The sequence below is a fragment of the Phyllobates terribilis genome, unplaced genomic scaffold, assembly GCF_046119375.1.
Source record: "Phyllobates terribilis strain yellow unplaced genomic scaffold, ASM4611937v1 Scaffold_12__6_contigs__length_324123572, whole genome shotgun sequence".
Taxonomy (NCBI): Eukaryota; Metazoa; Chordata; class Amphibia; order Anura; family Dendrobatidae; genus Phyllobates; species Phyllobates terribilis.
This window is the reverse complement of record NW_027362772.1, coordinates 251,558,529-251,578,862: the sequence shown is the minus strand read 5'-3', so window position 1 is coordinate 251,578,862 and position 20,334 is coordinate 251,558,529. Positions and strand designations below refer to the sequence as shown.

At 43.0% G+C, this 20,334-nt stretch overlaps 1 protein-coding gene across 1 annotated transcript; it reads left to right on the top strand.

Annotated features, from left to right (window-relative positions):
• The first annotated feature begins 475 nt into the window (after positions 1 to 475).
• MMP23B (matrix metallopeptidase 23B) lies at positions 476 to 19,662 on the top strand. Its single transcript, XM_073656827.1, has 8 exons — positions 476 to 1,127; positions 9,240 to 9,355; positions 13,901 to 14,040; positions 15,505 to 15,672; positions 16,090 to 16,254; positions 16,336 to 16,446; positions 16,741 to 16,867; positions 17,598 to 19,662. Exons 1-8 carry the CDS (start codon positions 993 to 995, stop codon positions 17,770 to 17,772), a joined length of 1,137 nt encoding a protein of 378 aa, XP_073512928.1. The 5' UTR covers positions 476 to 992; the 3' UTR covers positions 17,773 to 19,662.
• Positions 19,663 to 20,334: the final 672 nt, after the last annotated feature.

Genomic DNA, 20,334 nt, shown 5'->3' with positions numbered 1-20,334 from the left:
TATGACCTGCATGTCCATATAGATGGCTTAGGAGATTTGATCCTACTCTTTTACAAATCCCTTTCAGAACAAACCCACTGAAGGATTCTCAGTTGACTCCTCCTACAGCCAACCATGTGCAGAGAAAGAAAAGAACCTGTAAAAACCAAACGGTGCAAAATTTTTAATGAAACGCAATGGCAAAAATGATTTCTAGCACAAAATACTTGCATTTAACAAAAAAAAAGGTCCCTTTGTCCACATCCTTTCATGGTAGTGGGCCCACAGCGCTGTGTTTGGGGTCTTCTGGCGATGTTTATCCAGACGCCATCAGTTTATTAAAAGTTGGCAACAATAATACGTATGGTAGACACATAAGTATCTAAGCAAATAACCCGCAGCTACGTATCACATGTGGTAGATTACATAAGTCATGTATCCGTCACATTTCATCATCTGAGGGTGTTTTTTTTACCATTTCTGGGTCTCTATACAGTGAACTGTCAAGAGCAGATTTATTCCTCCTGTTGCGGAGCCAGTCAGCTGGAAGTAGACTGTACAGCTCCTGATCCCCCCCACTCTCGCCCCAACTCGGTCCCAGACCAAACCCTCTCTTGCCTGTGAAAGATGAGAACATTTGGCTTCAATTGGAAGGATAGTTGGCAGCTCTGACTCCCAGCCGGGATTTTAACGAAAGTGAGAGAAAGAAAGGACTTACAGGGAAACTTAGAGAGAGGATGATGAGGCAGGAACACCAGACATTGCCCTGGACTGTCCCATCTCTAGATAGAATCATCTGAACCTACAGGAAAGGGAAAAAGACAACCTAACGAGGAGACAACAATAGGAGATCAGTGGAGGAAATAGGAGAAATGCAAGAATAAACAATCTGCAGAGAACAAAGGAGAATTCTGCAAAGTATTTAACCAGGGTTCAGATGAAAACCTGCTGATAGAGGAACCAGAGACCATTCCTAAATTGTGCACGTTGCTGGGACCTCTCAACCAGGTGCCATGGACTGTCAGAGAGATGGAGACGTTGGCGGTAGAGGAGGCAGATTCGCCTGGCCGCTGCTCGGATTATTTGGTGCCCTCGTATTGGTGGCGGGAATCGTCACTGCTTCATCACTAGTGTCATGGAAGACCCAGGTAAGAGTCAGAACCCGGTAAGAGTCAGAACCCGGTAAGAGTCAGAACCCGGTAAGAGTCAGAACCCGGTAAGAGTCAGAACCCGGTAAGAGTCAGAATCAAAGGTGTCCTTAAAAATAGAAAAAAATAAAAAAAAATCACAATTTTAGCCAATTTCATTAAAATTTTGCAAATTTTCAAATATACTGATTTTGGATCAATTTCTCAGTTTTCAAGAAGTTTTACTCCAAGCGGATAACGATCTGTCCTGGCCATGTGATGAGACGAGATACAATGTAACGAACTATGCACATTATTATTATTTTTTTTTTTGCACTGAGGATAACAATCCATGCAGAGTGGATATGATTTCATGAAAACTTTCCTGCCCGCTGTGAGTTTAACAAATATGTAGAATTGTGCTTTTTTTTTTTTTTTTTTTTTTGGTGCATTTTTTTCTCTATAAGCTTCTATATGGAGATTGAAAACAATGCATGTAAAAATTGGGGCAGAATCAAAAAATGCATTGAAAAATTTTGCTCCAAATCTGCACTAAAAACCCATCAAATTAGGAGGAAAACATAAAAAGATGCAGTAATGCAGTAAAATGCAATAATCAGAAAAGATTTTTATTGCATATTAAGGTGCAGACAACTACAGAAAACATGCAAAAAAAAATGCAGCATTTATGTTGCATGTGAACATGGCCTAAAAGTTCCTCTCGAATAGCAGCAAAGCAGAGACCTTGTAAACTTGTACAATTAATTTTCTGACTTGATTGAGCAATTTAAAAAGATGTACTTTGAAAGTTTTACTTATGGAGTAGTTGCTGTGGGTCACCAGTTCTGTGTTCGGTTGTGTTATTACCTTTTTGGATATATTTTTCTTTTGTACGGAATCAGATTGAGCAGATACAGAGAATCTGGTAGGAGGGGAGAACAGCTGCAGGAAACGAAATGCCTGCAGCTGCTCTCCCTGACACCATCGGCACATAATGCACAATACATGTGTTTTCTGCCACCTTTGTTCGGAGACGCTGCTGTCACAAACTCTTATAAACTATTTACTGACTTACTAAAAAATCATATTAGGGAATAGCTCACAATTAAGTATGAAATTAGCAACCAGAGATCACAAAACTAAGACACATGATTGCGAAATTATGCCCCTCCGGGCGTATCTATAGTTAGAATTTAGGTCTACCACTGCACTTTCGGGACTTATATGGGAACTGTACTTGCAACAAACTTTGCAGACGAATACAAGAAACTTTGTAATATACTTTATTAGAGAAATCTGCCTCCTTCCCCATTTATGAGACAATTATTCTTCTCCCCCCCACCCTGCATCTTAAACTCACTGTCCACTAAAAAAAAAGAGAAAAAAAAGCTGAAATTTGTCCTGGATTACCAACACACTGACGTGTCAGGTTACAGAGCCATTTAAACCCAACGAAGAGAGGAGGTGGAGATTGAGAAAACAGGCAGAGGAAGACGCATTTGCTGAGCTCTCTAACAAGTCCTTTATTTCACTCCAGAGTTGGATTCACATCTACACTGCTCAATACTGCCGTATAACGTCCTCCATGCTGCTGCTGCTTCTCTCCAAGTGCTTAAAGAGATTTTATCAGCACAGAATGACTCTTCAATTCAAGAACGGTGCACCATGGTGCAGCCAAACATTTAAGTGCACCTTTCCACCAGCTTGTTTTCCATCTATTTCCTCCCTTCTCTGGCTCCAAGAAGCCAGAACTGTCAATCGAAGAAGGGGTGTGGAGATAGAGAGAAAACAAGCAGGTGGGAAGTTGCACTTAATTGTTTGGCCACGCCAAGGTTGCACAGAGCGCCTGTACTTGGTTTGAACAGTCATTCTGTGCTCTATCAGTACACAGAGAAAAGCAGGAGCATGGAGGACATTATACATCAGTACTGAGCAGTGTAGATGTGAATCCAGCTCTGGAGTGAAATAAAAGACTTGTTAGAAAGCTCAGCACAGAGTCCCTGTTAAAAAAAAGAAAGTAATTAAGAGCAGGCATTCACCTCTGCTTGCTCAGTTGTGTTGTGGGTTTTAGTCTCTTCCCACCATCTCAAAGTGGATTGCAAATCAAAGATAACAAAATCCCAATGGAGCTGGCACCACCTGTATAGTAATGGAGCACTAACCAAAATACATGTAAAACAAATGCAACTTAAAAAAAAAAGAGGAAAGCAGCTCTCATGCACTTTCTAGATTTTTAAAATATTCATTTTTATTATATAGCAAGCACAAAAGCCTAGACAAGCTAAAGCATTAAAAAAATGCACCCATGGCGCCACACACTGCTTTCTAGGCCAAAAACTGGGGCTGTGATACCACCCATATGATTGGTATGATAACCCATAGAGCCATGTGAATAAAATATCTGTAATGGGTATCAGTAGTGCGATGCAGATTTGTGTTTGCTACATAATAAAGATTTATATTGTTAAAATTTAGGAAGTAGAATTAATTTTCTGTGTATTTCCTCTCTTTTATGGCAAATTAGAGAAAGACACTGTAGAGGGTAAAACTAGTGAAAATGCAGAATATAATGGTCAGATATAAAGTTCTTTGTGTACACACACAGGGGTTACATTTTAAAGGGAATCTGTCACCAAGTTTTTACTATGTAATCTGAGAGCAGAATAAAGAAGGGGCAGAAACCCTGATTCCAGTGATGTATCACTTGCTGGGCTGCATGCTGTCATCTTGATAAATGACAGTTTTCTCTGCTGCAGATCTAGCAGAGCTCTGAGTGCAGAGCCCTGTATAACCCCGCCCACATCACTGATTGGCAGCTTTGTGCGTACATTAACAGAAAGCTGCCAATCAGTGGTGAGGCTGGAGTTATACAGAGCAAGTTGACTAAGAGGCACGAAACACCTAGTCCTGTAGTGATAATCTCCTGTTGATAAAACACTGATTTTATTGAAACAGCAACACACAATCTAATAAGTGATACATCACCGGAATCAGAGTCTCTGCTCCTACATTATAGTTCTCTCTGATTACATGGAAAAAACCTGCTGACAGATTCTCTTTCAAGCCCTGTAAGCCACATAAGAAGAGACTAGAATTGAAAATTGCACATTGTAGAGGGTCATGAATTGAATATTCCTGCAGAATTGCCCCCATGTTCTTGGAGATGTTATTTTCTTCAGGTGCTGGAGAACATGGACTGTAGTGCACAGCCTCGCAGGGTTACTGACTGCTGAGTTATGGGAACAAAAAGGTCTCTTTTTAGGAACAGGTCCGCACATATTGAGAACATTAGTTTTATAGTTTCGCTTCAAGTGTCGGACTTGTTTTAAAATCTCCACGAGACCATTGGGGTTGTGTGTATTCCCGGCCATAAAACTGTCTCGTGAAGTCATGATCGTTTTTTAGTACTTTTAGGATTTATGTATATATGACGGCTTCTACTTGTATGATTGACTATGGTGTATACATATACACATGCTTCCTCATTGTCCATGCACCGTGTTCCCACGTGTCACTTCACCAGGAAGAGTCAAGAAAATAATTGGCCATAACAAGTGGAGGTTGGGCTGCGGTGTCCAGAGGACTGACCTTCGTACTCCCTAGTTCTGGATTGGTAATGTAAGGCAACATGGCGTATTTTACCCTTAACTGGGGTTTTCTTGTTTTGCTTCCCCTCTTTACTGCTGCTCCCGATGTCTGTTATTGTCTGCAGCGCTGACGTCATGTTGACAGGGCTGCAGCCAGTCACTGAGTTTACCTGCCTTGACCAAGTTGATGGTATGAGCCACTCAGAGCTGCTGAACTCACTGTTATCTCCTGTATATAGAGGTGTTATCAGTCATTGTACAGAAGGAGAAGGAGGTGAGCTGTGACATCACCTATTGTGAATGGTGGATCTTGTGCTGTCTCCTGTATATAGAGGTGTTATCAGTCATTGTAAAGGGGAAGGTGAGCTGTGACATCACCTATTGTGAATGGTGGATCCTGTGTTAACACCTCTATATACAGTAGATAAGTTTCCACCATTCACAATAGATGATGTCACAGCTCACCTCCTCCTCCTGTACAATGACTGCTAACACCTCTATATACAGTAGATATCAGTCATTGTACAGAAGGAGGAGGTGAGCTGTGACATCATCTATTGTGAATGGTGGATCCCGTGTTATCTACTGTATTTAGAGGTGTTATCAGTCATTGTACAGGAGGAGGAGGTGAGCTGTGACCTCACTTATTGTGAATGGTGGATCTTGTGTTATCCACTGTATATAGAGGTGTTGTCTTTCATCATAATACTGTCTGTGATGATAATGAAACTGCTGAAAATCTTCTGTACAGAACAGGAAGTGCAAGTCTAGTATGAGGCCTAGTGGCCAGTCTGAAAATAGCAAGATCTCCGATTTTATTTTTTTATGGATAGTGATGTATAAAAATACATCTAACATAATAATCTGATCAATAGGGTATTTTCTGATGACATACTCCCTTTTACGTCGTCACACAGAGTTCATGGATATCATTGTACAATATATTGGCACAATGTTATACACCAATATTACACATTTTGTCCAGTAATTTACTACAGGTGTACGGTATATTCTGAGTGCACACTATGGCCGTGTAGTATTGTTGGCGCTTGTCAGGCAATTAGTCCGTATTAGTGGGAATCTGCCATCTGTTTCCGCACAGACGATTACGTCATCTACTTGTAGGAGAGATCGCAGCTGGATGAGGCCGCGCTGTCCGGGATGTATTTACATTAGTGTAAAATTGCAGAGCTGGAGATTTGTGTCAGTGTCATTACCCGGGTACGAGAGCGGCAATTATTACTTATTATAATGGAGACGACTGCCTGACAGGTGCGGTAATATTCCGAGCAAATCACAGGAGAGCGATGACCTAATTGTATAATCGCACCGACTGCAATAGTCAGATGTGTATCCGCAGTAAACGTCCTAAATGTCTGATACGTGGGGGGTCTCGCTTTTAGAAAAATTCCCAACATTTTTTTGGGAGAAAGTAGCACATGTTCTCCAACTACTCTCTTTCTTCTCCCTTTAGCTTGTCCTCTCTGGTGTCATAGGATCGCGTTATCCTTCCTTCTAGGGTGCAAGTTTATAGGGAGATGCTACTGACTGCGGAAACTATCGGACTATTGTGGTCATACTTTATACCAGCAAAATATCACCGACGATCCTACAAAGACAGTTACAGCCTTACTTTGACAAGGAGCTGCCAGAGGAACAAGCAGGATTCCGAAAAGGCAGAGGAAGAAGAGATGTGATTGCCAATATTAGATGGATAATGGAAAAGGCCAAAAAGTACAAGGAGATCTGTTTTTGCTTCATTGACTACAGCAAAGCCTTTGACCGTGTTGATCACCAGAAACTTTGGAATATCATGAAGGATATGAGTGTGCCGAACCATCTGATCAGCCTCATTAGGAACCTTTACATCAACCAAGAAGAAACAGTCCGAGCAGAACACGGTGACACGGCATGGTTCAAAGCCAAACGAGGCGTCAGGCAAGGCGGCATCCGGTCACCATTTCTCAATTTATAAGCAGAAGCTATTTTCAGGAAGGCTGGACTTGCCGAAAAAGAAGAAGGAATCAAAATTGCTGGACTAATCATCAACAATCTTAAATACGCAGACGATACAACATTGATAGCAACAAACGTAGATGGAATGAAGAACTTATTACAGAGTGTCAAGATGGAAAGCTCGAACATGGGACTGCTACTCCATACAAGGAAGACAAAGATATTGACTATTGCCAGGTACGACCGGGACACATTTGAGATGGACGGCGACAAACTGGAAGTTGTAAAGGACTTCAACCTACTCGGATCGATGATAATAACTCAAGATGCAGCGACGACACCGGAAGTCACTAGGAGAATAGCAATGGGCAAATCAACAATAAAGACTATGGACAAAGTATTCAACTCAAGGATCATTCAACTGGCGATGAAGACATGGCTCGTACATAGTTTGGTCTTTTCTGTAGTAACATACAGATGCGAAACCTGGACGATGAAGAAACAAGACAGAAGAAGAAGAAGAATCGACGCCTTTGAAATGTGGTGCTGGAGAAGGATGTTCTCAATACCATGGACGGCAAGAAGAACAAAAATATCAATCTTAGAACAAATCAAGCCAGACATGTCACTCGAAGCAAGGATCACCAAGCTACGACTTGCCTACTTTGAACACATCATATGAAGAGCGCAATCACTGGAGAAGGACATCATGGTGGAAAGAATAGAAGGAACAAGGAGAAGAGGAAGACCGGCAACCCGATGGCTTGATACAATCAGCATAACGGCGAAGAAGAGCCTGGTGGACCTATCTAGGCTGCACAAGATCAATCTTCCTACAAAGTGTTTATCCATCAAGTTGCCATGGTTCGAGATCGAGCTGAAGGCCGTTATTATTATTATTATTATTATTATTATTAATAATATAGGGTGCAAGAAATCTTAGTGTCAATGGTTAGGATACCCATTTAAAGGGATATTCTGGATTTCCCCATGAATGATACTTGTCACCTACCCACAGTTAGTAAATGTTGGATTATGCAATTGGACCCCCACAGATCAAAAGAATGGGGGTCCCAATCACCTATTCTTCCTTTCTGTGTTGGGATTGAATGGAGCAGCATGGTTGCACTTAGTGGGACAATGTATTCTGCCTTCTCGGTCTGTCCCATAGAACGCCAGCAGTTATACACAACCATGCTCCATTTAATCCTGAATAATGGGGAATTGTGACCCCCAGCAAATAAAAAGTATTACCTATCCTATGGATAAGTGATACATGTCTACTATGTTTTGTAGTGCAGCTCCTTTTCTGTGACCAAATGGCTATAACTTTGCAGATTCTGTGTCTTGCATGGTCCTGTAAAGTATCATACCAGATATGTGAGCAGCAGCAATGGTTTAGCTTTCTATCTGGGTGACCGCCTGTATTTCAGTACATGATGCGTTCTGGTCACAGAAAGTTCAGGCTGTTATATATGACACTGACTCTCCAAGTAACACAGACTTGTTTTAGGACTTCCAGAAACAATTGCACAAGAAATTCTGTGTTAGATCTGGTTTTCTTCATAATTGTCTGATATCGCTAATAAAGCATGGTTATGGGGGCATGTAGTACAGACAGGATATAAGGAAAAGTCACTCGTATGAGCCCCTGAACAGTTTCCTGATCTCTCCTATGAGCCATATTCCAGATAGGAAGATTTATGCGGAGTCACGATTTCCCCGTAATGAAAATCTAGGCTTCAGCATCACACGTTCTGCAAGTATGGGATTATTCCCAGGTCTGCCATAAATACAAGGCAGCCTGGCTACAGTCAAAGCAAAAGCTGGAAAGAGTAAAATGGGAGATTTTGCTGCAAAACCACAATGACGCGCGTTATATTTGGAAGATGTTGCAAGTCAGTAACAAGCAGATATAGGAATTCACAGATAAGTAAGGTTTTTTAGGTGGCATCCTAACCAGTCGCTTGCTGTAAATATGTAATTTTATTACCCAGTGTAAATGCCGCCGTTCTCCCGGATCCGACGTTGTTTTTCTTTTCTTCCTACGCCTCTTCGTTCCTGAGATATGGCCCTTTCTTCCCTTTGTAAAAATCTAGTCCTTTATGCCAAGTGGGAGTGGTCATCAACACTTCTCTATGGGAACCTACTTGGGGACCACACCCAGTTGGATAAAATAGTTACATTTCTATATAAGGAAGAAGAGGCCATATCTCAGGAACGGAGAGGCGCAGGAACAAAAGAAAAACATTGCCGGATTCAGGAGAACAGCGGCATTTACACCAGGGGGAAAAAAATACAGATTTATGGCAAATAACAGGTTCTTTTAAGGACAATCAACTTTAAAAAAAACTCCGTTCTAGCAACACTTGCCTTTATTACATTCCCTGTCTCTATTAGTGTGCCGGGAGCTTTAATTTTCTCACCCCCTTCTTCTTCCCTCTATGATTAGGAAAAGGGAAGGGTCCTGGTTTGCCACATTATTTGCTGGGGGGCTGCTTGCTTCAACAGAAACCTACCCCACATGGCTGTCTTTTTTCATCTTATTTAAATGAAAGCTCTTGTATCTGACATTTTAACTCTTTATAAGGTAGACTCTGTGGTGGCTCCAGTCCCGGTTCTTCGCTTGCCGTATCACCTGAGGACGAAACGTTACACTCTGACACCAGGGCTGCTGAAATGGGACCATTATAATCTGACATACAGGTATGTGAAGGAACACTTGTCTATATTCTTACATCACCCCCTACTCGCACAGAATGTGACCAGGATGCGAAAATGTAAAGATGATCGACATAAATTGCATTGGATTAATATTATCTGCACTCGTCAGATGCGTGAATGTGAGGGTTGCACATCTGCAATAAAGCCCAACATGTTATATAACTAACCCCTAATTGTGTTTAATGGGGTAAGGCAGTTTGCTTCCCACATGTGGAGCTCTACCTTGGAGTTGGGGTCCAGGTTGCCCCAATTTTTGGGGGCCCAGTGGTCAAACCCTCAATTATGCCCATCACTACTTGTCGGTGCGGAGCAGTGGGTGCAAACTGCTGTATATGAGAGGCTTATGTGGAAAAGGCTTCCAGAATCTGCAATCCACATGTCCAAAAAAAAAAAGCTGTGCGTTATCTCTTGCTGCCAGCTGAGACCGTATTGTTGCCTCTGCAGCATTGGAGGAGCGCACTATCTAGCGATCCAGACGGTTTGAGCGCTCTAAAGCAACCTTACCCTCTTTACCTAGGAAACAGGCCACCTCTGATAGACTGCAGAGGCGGCTGGTAGCCTAGGCAATGAGCTGTAAACTATAGAATTAAAACTCTCTCCTTTCTTGAGAAATTAGATTTTCTAAACCAGACAATGTTACTTGACTGTAAAGAATACTCTCATACTGTGGAGACTGGAATTTGAGATGGACGGTGACTTATCAATATAAAATGGCCATACACATAAGATAGCTGTCATGCAATACGCTAACACCAATCACTCTCATTCTCCACATGAAGTTTCCTCTTTATAGGGTTAAAAAAAGACAAGTTCACTCGATACCTCTGGCAGCAGTTTATCTCCTGGAAGAACTAAGGCTTGGGCATGTTGAAATCCAACATGCCTAATCTTTATTTCCCCCCAATGTCTGCAATTGTTGGACTTTTTGACACATGATTGTCTGAGTATCCTACCACAATTGTCAGCATCTGCCGATGGTCTAATGTGACTTGACAGGTTTAATATGCTTTATGTGTGTGTAAGGAGATGGACATATTGCCCTCTTGTCCTTGAAGAAACCAATGTTATTAGGATATGTCATGTATAACGTGGTAAGTGTTAATGATGGGCAATATTAATTGTAATATGTGCTGTTAGTGATAGACTGTATTTGCCTTGTAATGTTTTGCACTGTACTGTGAGAAAGCTGTGTTCTGCCCAGCAACAGACAGTTAATATCTGGGACTAGCCCATAGTGGAAGGGACAGTGCAAGGCTGGGTGCCCACGTAGCGTTTTTCAAGCGTTTATGCTGCGGAATTTCCGCAGCGGAAACGCTTGTGAAACGCTAGGTAATCCGCACCCCATGGTCCCCAAGGGGATTCCGCATGTTCTATGCACATGCTGCGGATTTTTCCGCAGCGTTTATGCTGCGTACAAAAATCCGCAGCATGTCATTTAATTTTGCGGAAGCGCAGCGGAACTCCCGCCATTGACTTGCATTGAGACGCATAGAAACCGCGACTGTACATTTGTACAAGCGGCTTCTATGCGTCTCTATGTGCGGATGGTACCCAGTTCTGGAGGAGAGGAGACTCTCATCCAGACCTGGGTACCATTGTACCTGTAAAAAAAAGAATAAAATAACAAAGTTTATACTCACCTTTCCGAAGGCTTCTCTCTGAATGCCGGCATCGCTTGAGGACCTGCGGTGACGTCACAGTCATGTGACCGCAGGCCCTTCACCGCTCTGTCTCGCGATATACCGGCAGCCGGGAACCAGCCAGGAAGCAGCGCTGCAGCCACGCCGGGGCCTCGGGGGTGAGTATACTTTATTTGTTTTAATTTTTACGGTTCACACTGTATAAATCCATGCCGGTTGCATGGATTTATACAGTGTGACCTAGTTGTCAAGCACTTTCCAAGTGATGCTATCGCCTGGAAAGTGCTTGTCAATCTGCATGCGGAAACGCATGTGAATCCGCATGTGGATCCGCATGTATTCTGCAGGAAAAACACATGCACAATCTGCATGCATTTTTTCTGCCAGGGAGATGCAGAAATGCTGCAGAAATTTTCTGCTTCATTTCTGCATCGTGGGCACATAGCCTAAGGCACAGAAACCGTTTCCTTCTAGAAGCTCAGACAGGGCCTAGCTTGTAGTGATTGGCAGTTCGGCTTTTTTTGGTGATCCAGCTCACTTGGCTCCGCTCACTAAAAAGAGCAGACTCTTTTGAATTCTAAATGGATTCCTATTAAATATGTGTTCACCTTAGGTAAACACATATTTAAAATGACGTGCATGCTGCCAAAACCCCGCTCACTCACGGCCGAAACCCTGCCCACTTTCAGACAGCCAATTAAATTGATGAGTGGGTGAGGTTTGATTAATGTGGCCGGGGTTACGTCTGCCATACACCGAAATTTTACGCCCAGTGAGAGCCATTAAGAGAACGTAGTGGCTCACTGGGGTGCCAACTCCAGTCGTTCACAGCAGGGAACCGGTTCTTTGTCTCGGATTGTTCATGAACGACCCGTCATTACTAGCTTGCAGCTAGAACAGGTGTTTGGTCTGCGTGCTCAGCAAGGCCGCATGCAGTGGGTGGTATGAGGCAAAGGTAGGAGAGAGGAGACCAGATTTAAGATAGCGTGATCCTGACTGAGATAAGGTAAGTGGAACAATGTTGAGTCAAGAGACCGACCTTCTAAAGGAGTGACCCCCCCAAAAAATAGGGTCCGGAGGATGTGTGGCACCTCAGGGGTCCGGTTGCCACAGTGGCTTTGCCTCCCTAAAAAGAGGTAATGCCATGCCTGGAAGCAAGCAGGGGTCCCCTAGTCAGGGACACTAAACATGCAACACTTTCCTGGCTCCAGACCAGCAAGGGGAGCTCCTCCCCTTGGCAACTGGTATCTGGGGGCGGGGTTAGTTAGTCTTAGTGTGAAGAGTTGAGTTTAGCATGTCGAGAAGACAAGAGCTAGGGACTGGAGCTGAGGCAGCTCGTCCTAGCTAGAGAAACACAGAGGACCGGACACCGGAGTCCGAGGCTGTGGGGCACTGAAGGCCCAGCAGCAGATACCGTAGGGCAGGAGATTGAAGGTCTCCTGGCCCCATCAGACGCCCGGAGGCTCAGCAGCACAGAGGGACCAGCACCGCTACGTGGGAGCAACACATGAGTAAGGCCTGAGCTGCAAGCCATATGGGTGAGCACAGAACGTTACACTCAGGGACGTGGGCTATAGCACAGCTACAAGCTGCAAAGCCAAAGAGTATAGTAAGAAGGGGAGGCCTACAACTTCACCTGGAAAGGAGGACTCAATGTTTGCTTCCAGGCTGACCGGACTCTTACCTCTAGCCAGTACCCCAATCCAGGCTTGCCTAATTGTCATCAGTAAAGACGCTGGGACTGCACTATACTGACTCTGTGGTTATTACTGCACTACGACTCCCTGCACAACCACCAACATCCACACACTGCCCTGACGCTAACTCTTCCTGTGGGGAGTCATAACATCCTTGCTGCAATACCACCAGCTTCAGAGGACTGTTCCGCAGCGGCGGCCCCCTTAGCCGCATTCCACAGGTGGCGTAGTCGGACTCTTTAATAAAACCTATACATATAAATTTCCCTTGGATTGACCGCCCTGGGTCACCGCCACTGTGACTACAACCCCCAGCATCTACCGGCCCGGCACCGGGTACCCTATGGCCCAGGGGGCGCGTCAGATGGGACTTTTGAGGCTTGGAGCCTTGCCGCTAAGGTAACGAGTCGAGACGGACTGGTGCATAAACTGAGCCGACTTTTCCGGGCAGATTCTAAGCGTCTGAGAGCGCAAGGCTCTACCTGGGCACTTCTGACTATCCCCTACCCCCTTTCTCTGAGGCGAATATGTGGATACTGGTACGTCTGGGAATGCAAGGCTCTACTCTGGCCATAGTGACTAAATACCTTACCCCTTTCTCTATGAGGAGAATAGATGTGGAGCTGCCAAAAGGGAAAGTGACTGTTATGGATTGGACTGTTGAGCTAGGGTGGCTTGGGCTGGGACTCGTGGGACCAGTCAGAACGAAAACCATCGAGATGGAACTGTAGATTTGTCTGAATATGCTCTGTACAACTGAAACGTGCTGGAAGAAATGTGTCCGCTATCTGGTGTATAAAGTTGATGATGAGGTACTGTTGAGTAAAGTACAGTTGTCTAAAATGAACTGGTGGTTTCCTTGTGGAAACGAGTTGTCATCGGGTCCTGGCCAGCCGATGCCAACGGCAACATGTGGCCTACATGGGCACAGCACAATTGCACACACCCAACCATGACCATGTCTTTCATGTGGCGTGCCGGGGCGTGTGAAGTCAATCCCTCACCCACGTTACATCTGCACATTCCCTTTTGGGTCAGCACAATGGACCTGCCATTAACCCTATTTGAATCAGGACGATTTGAACATTTGCTTCATGTTGATATTTTTATTTGACAGTTGCAGACTTGGACATAACTTTCATATTTTTTTTCCTAATATTCATCAACTTTTTTTCTGCATTTTTTTTCAGAATTGTGTCATTTCCAAGGAATTTAATTAATGAGAGTGATACAAGAAAAGGCATAGCGGAAGCGTACCGTATGTGGAGTGATGTGACGCCCTTCTACTTCAGGGAGGTCCCGGCGGACGAAGAAAGTGATATGAAGATTGGTATGTTGATAGTTCGTTCTTACACTCTCAGATTTATGTGAATTATAACTTTCATATTTTTTTAGGGCATGAACTCTCTAATAGAATCATGGATTATTTATTTGATCATTAAAGGGTTATTCCCATTATATTAAGTTACAATAGGCAATAACTTACTGATTGTTGGGGGTCCAACCACTGGGATCCCCAACAATTCCAAGAAGAGGGCTCTGGAACCTGAGAACTGGGCTCTACAGAGCTCCACCTGGAATGGAGCAGAGTTGGACATACTCGATCTCCACTCCATTAATTGTGATACGGAGCCACGTTCTGGGGACTTAGGACACGGCCCCACTATCAGTATTTGGTCAGTATTTTTTCTCAGGAGTGGGAGCCAAAACCAGCAGTGGGTGATAAATGCAGAATTGGTGACTTGTTTCTATTACACCTTTACTCTGATTGTTCCTTACCTGGTTTTGGCTCCCACTCCTGAGAAAAAATACTGACCAAGTGGGGCTGTGGCCTTAGGCGGTTCCTAGGAGTTGGACCTACAGCAATCAGTAAGTTATCACCTATTCCTTTATACCATAGTATAGTTCATGGGCGTAAATGGAAGCCATTTCACTTTAAAGGAATATTCTGGGCAAAGTTGATACATTGTGATATGCCTAATTTAGGGCCCAAGGGGGCAGAACATCAGACAGTGAATCGACAAAACCCAGTGTCATAAATCCAATATGAATTGTAGGTTGAATTAAATAAATTTTCTGCAAAATAAAGCCCATTCTGATGTCTCGTTTTCATGTGGGAAAATATCACAGAATAAAAATCAAGACAGAAAAATTTGACTTGTATTGCTTGAAGAATTTCTCTCCTAGCTTTAGGGACTTTCATAATAAAAAATATATATATATCCAGTATTGCAGCTCAGCCACACTCACTTCAATAGGACTGAGCTGCGATACTAGACACAGCCTTTGGACAAGAGTGGAATAAAATGCAACTGCTCCCTTAAAGGGAACATGTCACTTACCATAATTATGTGATTTTTTTTACATGGTGTAAATGCCGCTGTTCTCCTGAATCCGGCGATGTTTTTCTTTTGTTTCTGTGCCTCTCCGTTCCGGAGATATGGCCCTCTATTTCCTGTATGTAAATGTGTTCTTTTTATCTTGGTGGGTGTGGTCACCAAGAACACGCCCACAGAGAAAACTCTAGGCCCACACCCACATGGGATAAAAAGACTAGATTTATATTCAGGGAACAAAGGGCCATATCTCAGGAATGGAGAGGCGCAGGAACAAAAGAAAAACATCGCCGGATTCAAGAGATCAGAAACATTTACACCAGGTAAAAAAAAATAATAATTTTGGCACATGACAGATTTCCTTAATTACGAAAAGGTGCTTTGTGAGGCTCCTACAAGGAGGTAAACAACATAGTAGATTTACTATACCTAATATATACTTGTTTTATATCTTTCAGGGTTTTATGGTATAAACCACACAGACTGTCTGGAGTCTCGTATTCATTACTGCTTTGATGGAACCACCGGGGAGTTGGCTCATGCTTACTTTCCACAGACTGGGGAGATTCACTTTGATGACAGTGAATACTGGATTGTGGGTAACACCAGATTCAGCTGGAAAAAAGGTACTGGTTATAATTTATGTTTGAGCCTTGGAGTTGCGACCTTTTCTAGAAAAACGACCAGTGGTCTCCAACTTGTGACCCCCAAGCTGCTGGGATTTAAAGTCTGGGAGCCACAGATTGGAGACCACCAATGGAGATCTTGTTGAATAGTGCGGATCTATTGAGCAATATTGGAATCGGATGACACAAATATTTCACATCTATATTTCTGGTTACAATGACACTTTACGTTGCATAGAACAAAAATAAGATCACATGCCCAAAGAGAGGAATTGGGATTCATGAAGCCAACCTGACCTATCATGGAGTAGAGCAGTTTAGATAACTCTTGAGCATTGAAAATTGGTTATTGCTTATTTTTTTTTTTTTTTTTAGTGTAAAGATTGTAAATCTAATTACCAAGGCCATTCTTTTTAGGGGTATGGCTCACAGACCTGGTGCACGTGGCCGCTCATGAAATCGGACATGCCCTGGGATTGATGCATTCTCTCAACAGCAATGCCCTGATGCACATTAATGCCACATTGACAGGGAAGAAAATAATCTCCCAAGATGACATGTGGGGCATCTACAGTCTGTACGGTCAGTACCGAGTTGTACAAGTTCTATACATTATTTTTAAACTTTGGATTGGCTAGATTATTCTATTTTTTTTTCTTGCAGGGTGTAGAGACAGATACTTGGTTTGTGCGAGCTGGGCACATAAAGGGTACTGTGACTCCCGGAGGAAACCTATGAAGAAGTATTGTCCGTACAGCTGTGACTTCTGCTATGGTATCAATATGATATTTATCGGGAGTTCATAAAATATCAATGTAAAATATCTGGTGTAAAATGTATGTTTGTCTAGAGGGTGGGTCGCTATGAACCTTTCCCACCTAAATTAAACTTGTGAGTCTGCATCAACAAAAGATTGGAAAAAAAAAAAGTCTTATATTTACTCCAAGCTTTCAGGAAAGAGCATGCATACAATGAAGAATCCTCATAGTGTGTCAGTCTATAGGCTTTTCACCAATTTGCCTTGTATATATTCTGCACCTGACAGGTCTTTATTATTGTATCCTTTAGACTTTCCATTCCCGACGCGGATGCCAACCCCAATACCACCCAGAACCAAAGTGCGATTGGTTCCAGAGGGCAGAAATATGACCTTCAGATGTGGAAAAAAGATTATCCATAAGAAAGGCAAAGTGTAGTAAGTATACTACAGAATAGCTGATTTATCGTAGCAGAGAGATGTGGTCAAAGTTCTCGCAAGGAACATGACAAATGTATGCATGGTCTTTTTATTTTATTCTACCACTCAACCAAAATAATCATCTCCTATGAATCTAGCAGGAATTCATTTTGGACTTCATTCTGGTGCCCATGGCTGCCCTTATCACACTAAATATTGGAAGGGAATTTCAGACTTAATTCTGGTGCCCATGGCTGCCCTTATTCAACTAATAAATTGGAAGGGAATTTTGGACTTCATTCTGGTGCACATGGCAGCCCTTATCACACGAAAGATTGGAAGGGAATTATGGAATTCATTCTGGTGCCCATAGCTGTCCTTATTCAACTAATAAATTGGAAGGGAATTATGGACTTCTTTCTGGTGCCATAGCTGCCTTTGTCCCAATGTTTATTTTAAGGGATGAGGTTCAAAATGGGAGACCCCATATGCCAGCTGGGTCCCGCTGTACTGTTGTGGGGCAGGTGAAAAACAGTAGAAGCCATGGCAAGTGCTCTTCGCTTTACAGCACATGCTCAGGCCTGTGTGGCGATTCAGGTGAATGGCTCCACCCAGATGACTAGTCAGACAGGGTTATATGTGGTTTAGAGTGCAAAAAGGAGCCAACAGGTTCCCTTTAATTGTGCAGACCGGCTAATAACACAAATTCATCATGTGCTGTATAATATTTATTGTATTCTGTCCACAGCTGGTACAAAGACAATGAGCTCCTGGAGTACTCCTATCCTGGATACCTATTCCTCAATGACGACCACATGAGTATCATCGCCAATGCCATAAATGAAGGCCTCTATACCTGCATAGTGAAGAAGAGGGAGCGGGTGCTGACGACATACTCCTGGAATATAAGGGTACAGATGTGAGAGTTTTGGACACAGAGACCAATGGTTTGACTGTTCGCTCACACACCACCGTTTCTCGACCCCAGACATTTTGCTATGTTGATAAGTCGACCTCTCAATGCTTGGCGATGATGCAAAGCACTTCTGTCTACTGAGGGCATCGTCACATTGTTGAGCTTTGCACATATAACCGCATTACAAAACCCCTAATTGGGGTGGATGATGAAATATGGATGACCTAGACCAGCAGCTTTGAGTTGTAGTGAACAGCTGGATTTGGATTTCATGGCTTCAGAAAGCCTGCGGTAAAGTAATGCAGAATGTAAGCATTATAGGACGGGAACACAATAGGTCCAAAACGTCCATCACGTGCCTCGTATTACTTTTGCAGAACACTAGGGCACATTTATCACGGCTGGCTAAAATAAAAACTGTCTTTGTTGCCTAGATTTCTTTTAATTAGACAGTTTTAAGAAATAAGGCCCCATTTTTAAGGTCCAAAAAATAACAATTTGTGGATCCAAATCCCCGTCCTCATCAATATTTAAGAGCCTTAGATAACTCCAGGTATTGGTGCAGATGTATTGACATTGATTTACTCCCATCAAGTCTGTCAGGGAATGAGTGGAGTTGTAGTTTTGAGCAGTGGGGAGCCACAGAATGGGGAACAGTGATGTAGAGCGCGTTCTGGACCCACACTGTGCCCCTCAGGTCCTTTTAACAAGGGAAGAAAAAAATGCTCACAATGAGTCCCTAACAACAATATGGCAAGTGCATTTATATGTTTTAGGCTGGGGCTACACAGTAACATTGGTTGTGACACAGGTTAAGACACCAAAGATTGCTGTATGCAGCTGCTACCTTGCAACAGAGTGCAGGTGGATGGGTATTATTGTGACACGCAGTGACCGCAGCAAGCAAGTTACAAAATCTCCAACTGGTTTCTGACTTGCTTGTTGAGGTTAAGACCCCATTCTATTGTATTATGCTGCAATGCAGTACCTGACTCACCATGTAACCTCCGCCTAAATTATCGTTTTTTTATATAATAATTTGCCCCCTGACACACGTTTTCCTATGTCAAAAGATAATTTTACTAAAGCCTAAATTATGTGACAAAACAAGCATTTTCTCATATCATCACTGGGGAGTAGAGTTGGTGCGAATCGGATTGTAGGACCAAGTCCATCATCGATACCTGTAATCTGTGGATGCTGGATGGGAGCCTTGAGAAACGCTTCTCAATGAACGACATCTGCAGCTCTTCTTTTGTTAGCTGGCTTGGTGTGATGTCATATGTGCGTTGCGCTGCAACGATGACGTTGCGCCAGACTGGCTAATCAAAAGTAGAACCATGGATTCCAGGAGTTAATGGCCATTTCTCAGGCATCCCGTCCAGTATCCACAGATCTGGACGATAAACTGGATCCTGCAAATCAATTTGTAGCAATTCTATTAATCAGTGATCGGGAACATTATACAAATGATCACTGAACACTGAAGGATTCAAAGAGAGGAAACAGTTTTTGCATTTGTCCTATAGAAACCCCCTTATAACACATGACCATAGAAAGAACTATTCATAAAAGTTGCCACAACATCCCTTTAAAGAGGCAGAACGGGAAGAGGATGTAACGAAAGCCAGGCAGTAGCAATGCAGTGCTTTTTCTTCCCGTGAATTCACAGCGAGAGGATAAATGTCCCCAAAACCAAACTGTCATGATGTCCGCGGAGCGGGAGAAGATATCCTACATGTACGGTCAGGGATGGTTCTTTCCGAGCCGATCCACTTACCTTCGTTATGGTGCTACATTTTTATATATTGTGCAGTGGGATTATTATTATTTTAGGCTTTGCTGTAAGTGTTTTGTGAAAATTTCAAAATAATTTGTAATTAAAAACATTTCAGGATTTGCAATTTCTCAAAACAAAAAAGTAATTCTATAAAAAGTGAAATTGTCGCGAGCCGTCCATAGAGTTACATTGGCCACGGGGGATACCGTACGTCCGTCTACCATTATTTTAACTTTACATCTAATGTTACCATAATCTCTAATTATAGAGAAGCCATACCACCGTTGAACATCAGATTTATTGATAAAACCATAAAAAATGAATATTGGCCATTTAAAATGCTATTGAAAAAAAAAACGTCACTGTGTAAGAATATGAATGTGTCTGTAGCGTATAGCGAAATGCTGGTCTATCTAATACGCCAACTGGTGGTGGTCGCACATGCTCAGTCCCTCTTTCCGCAGCCAGGTCACTGTAGAGAGCGCCACTGTTCACGGCAGCCAATAGAAATAACTTTCCGACATGGCTCCCGTTGTAGGATGCGCCAAGTGTGCATTGTACCCTGCAGATGCCGGCTGTATTACACAGCTGGCATTTGCTTGTAACAACAGCAACCAGAGCTAGCTTTGATTGCTGCTGTTTAACCATTTAAATGCTGCTGGATCTCAGACAGGAGGCATTTAAAATAGACCGATTCAGATCGCAGGGTGCCGTGTCATGGAAACCATTTTTTTTCCCTCTACAAACTGCAATAACAAACTATTGCAATATGTAGAAAAGCGATCAGAT

Coding starts and splice junctions, on each gene's coding strand:
- MMP23B (XM_073656827.1), top strand. CDS start 993: ATGGACTGTCAGAGAGATGGAGACGTTGGCGGTAGAGGAGGCAGATTC. Junction 1,128..9,239: donor TAGTGTCATGGAAGACCCAG/GTAAGAGTCAGA, acceptor ACTCTTTATAAG/GTAGACTCTGTGGTGGCTCC. Junction 16,868..17,597: donor CATAAGAAAGGCAAAGTGTA/GTAAGTATACTA, acceptor TTCTGTCCACAG/CTGGTACAAAGACAATGAGC.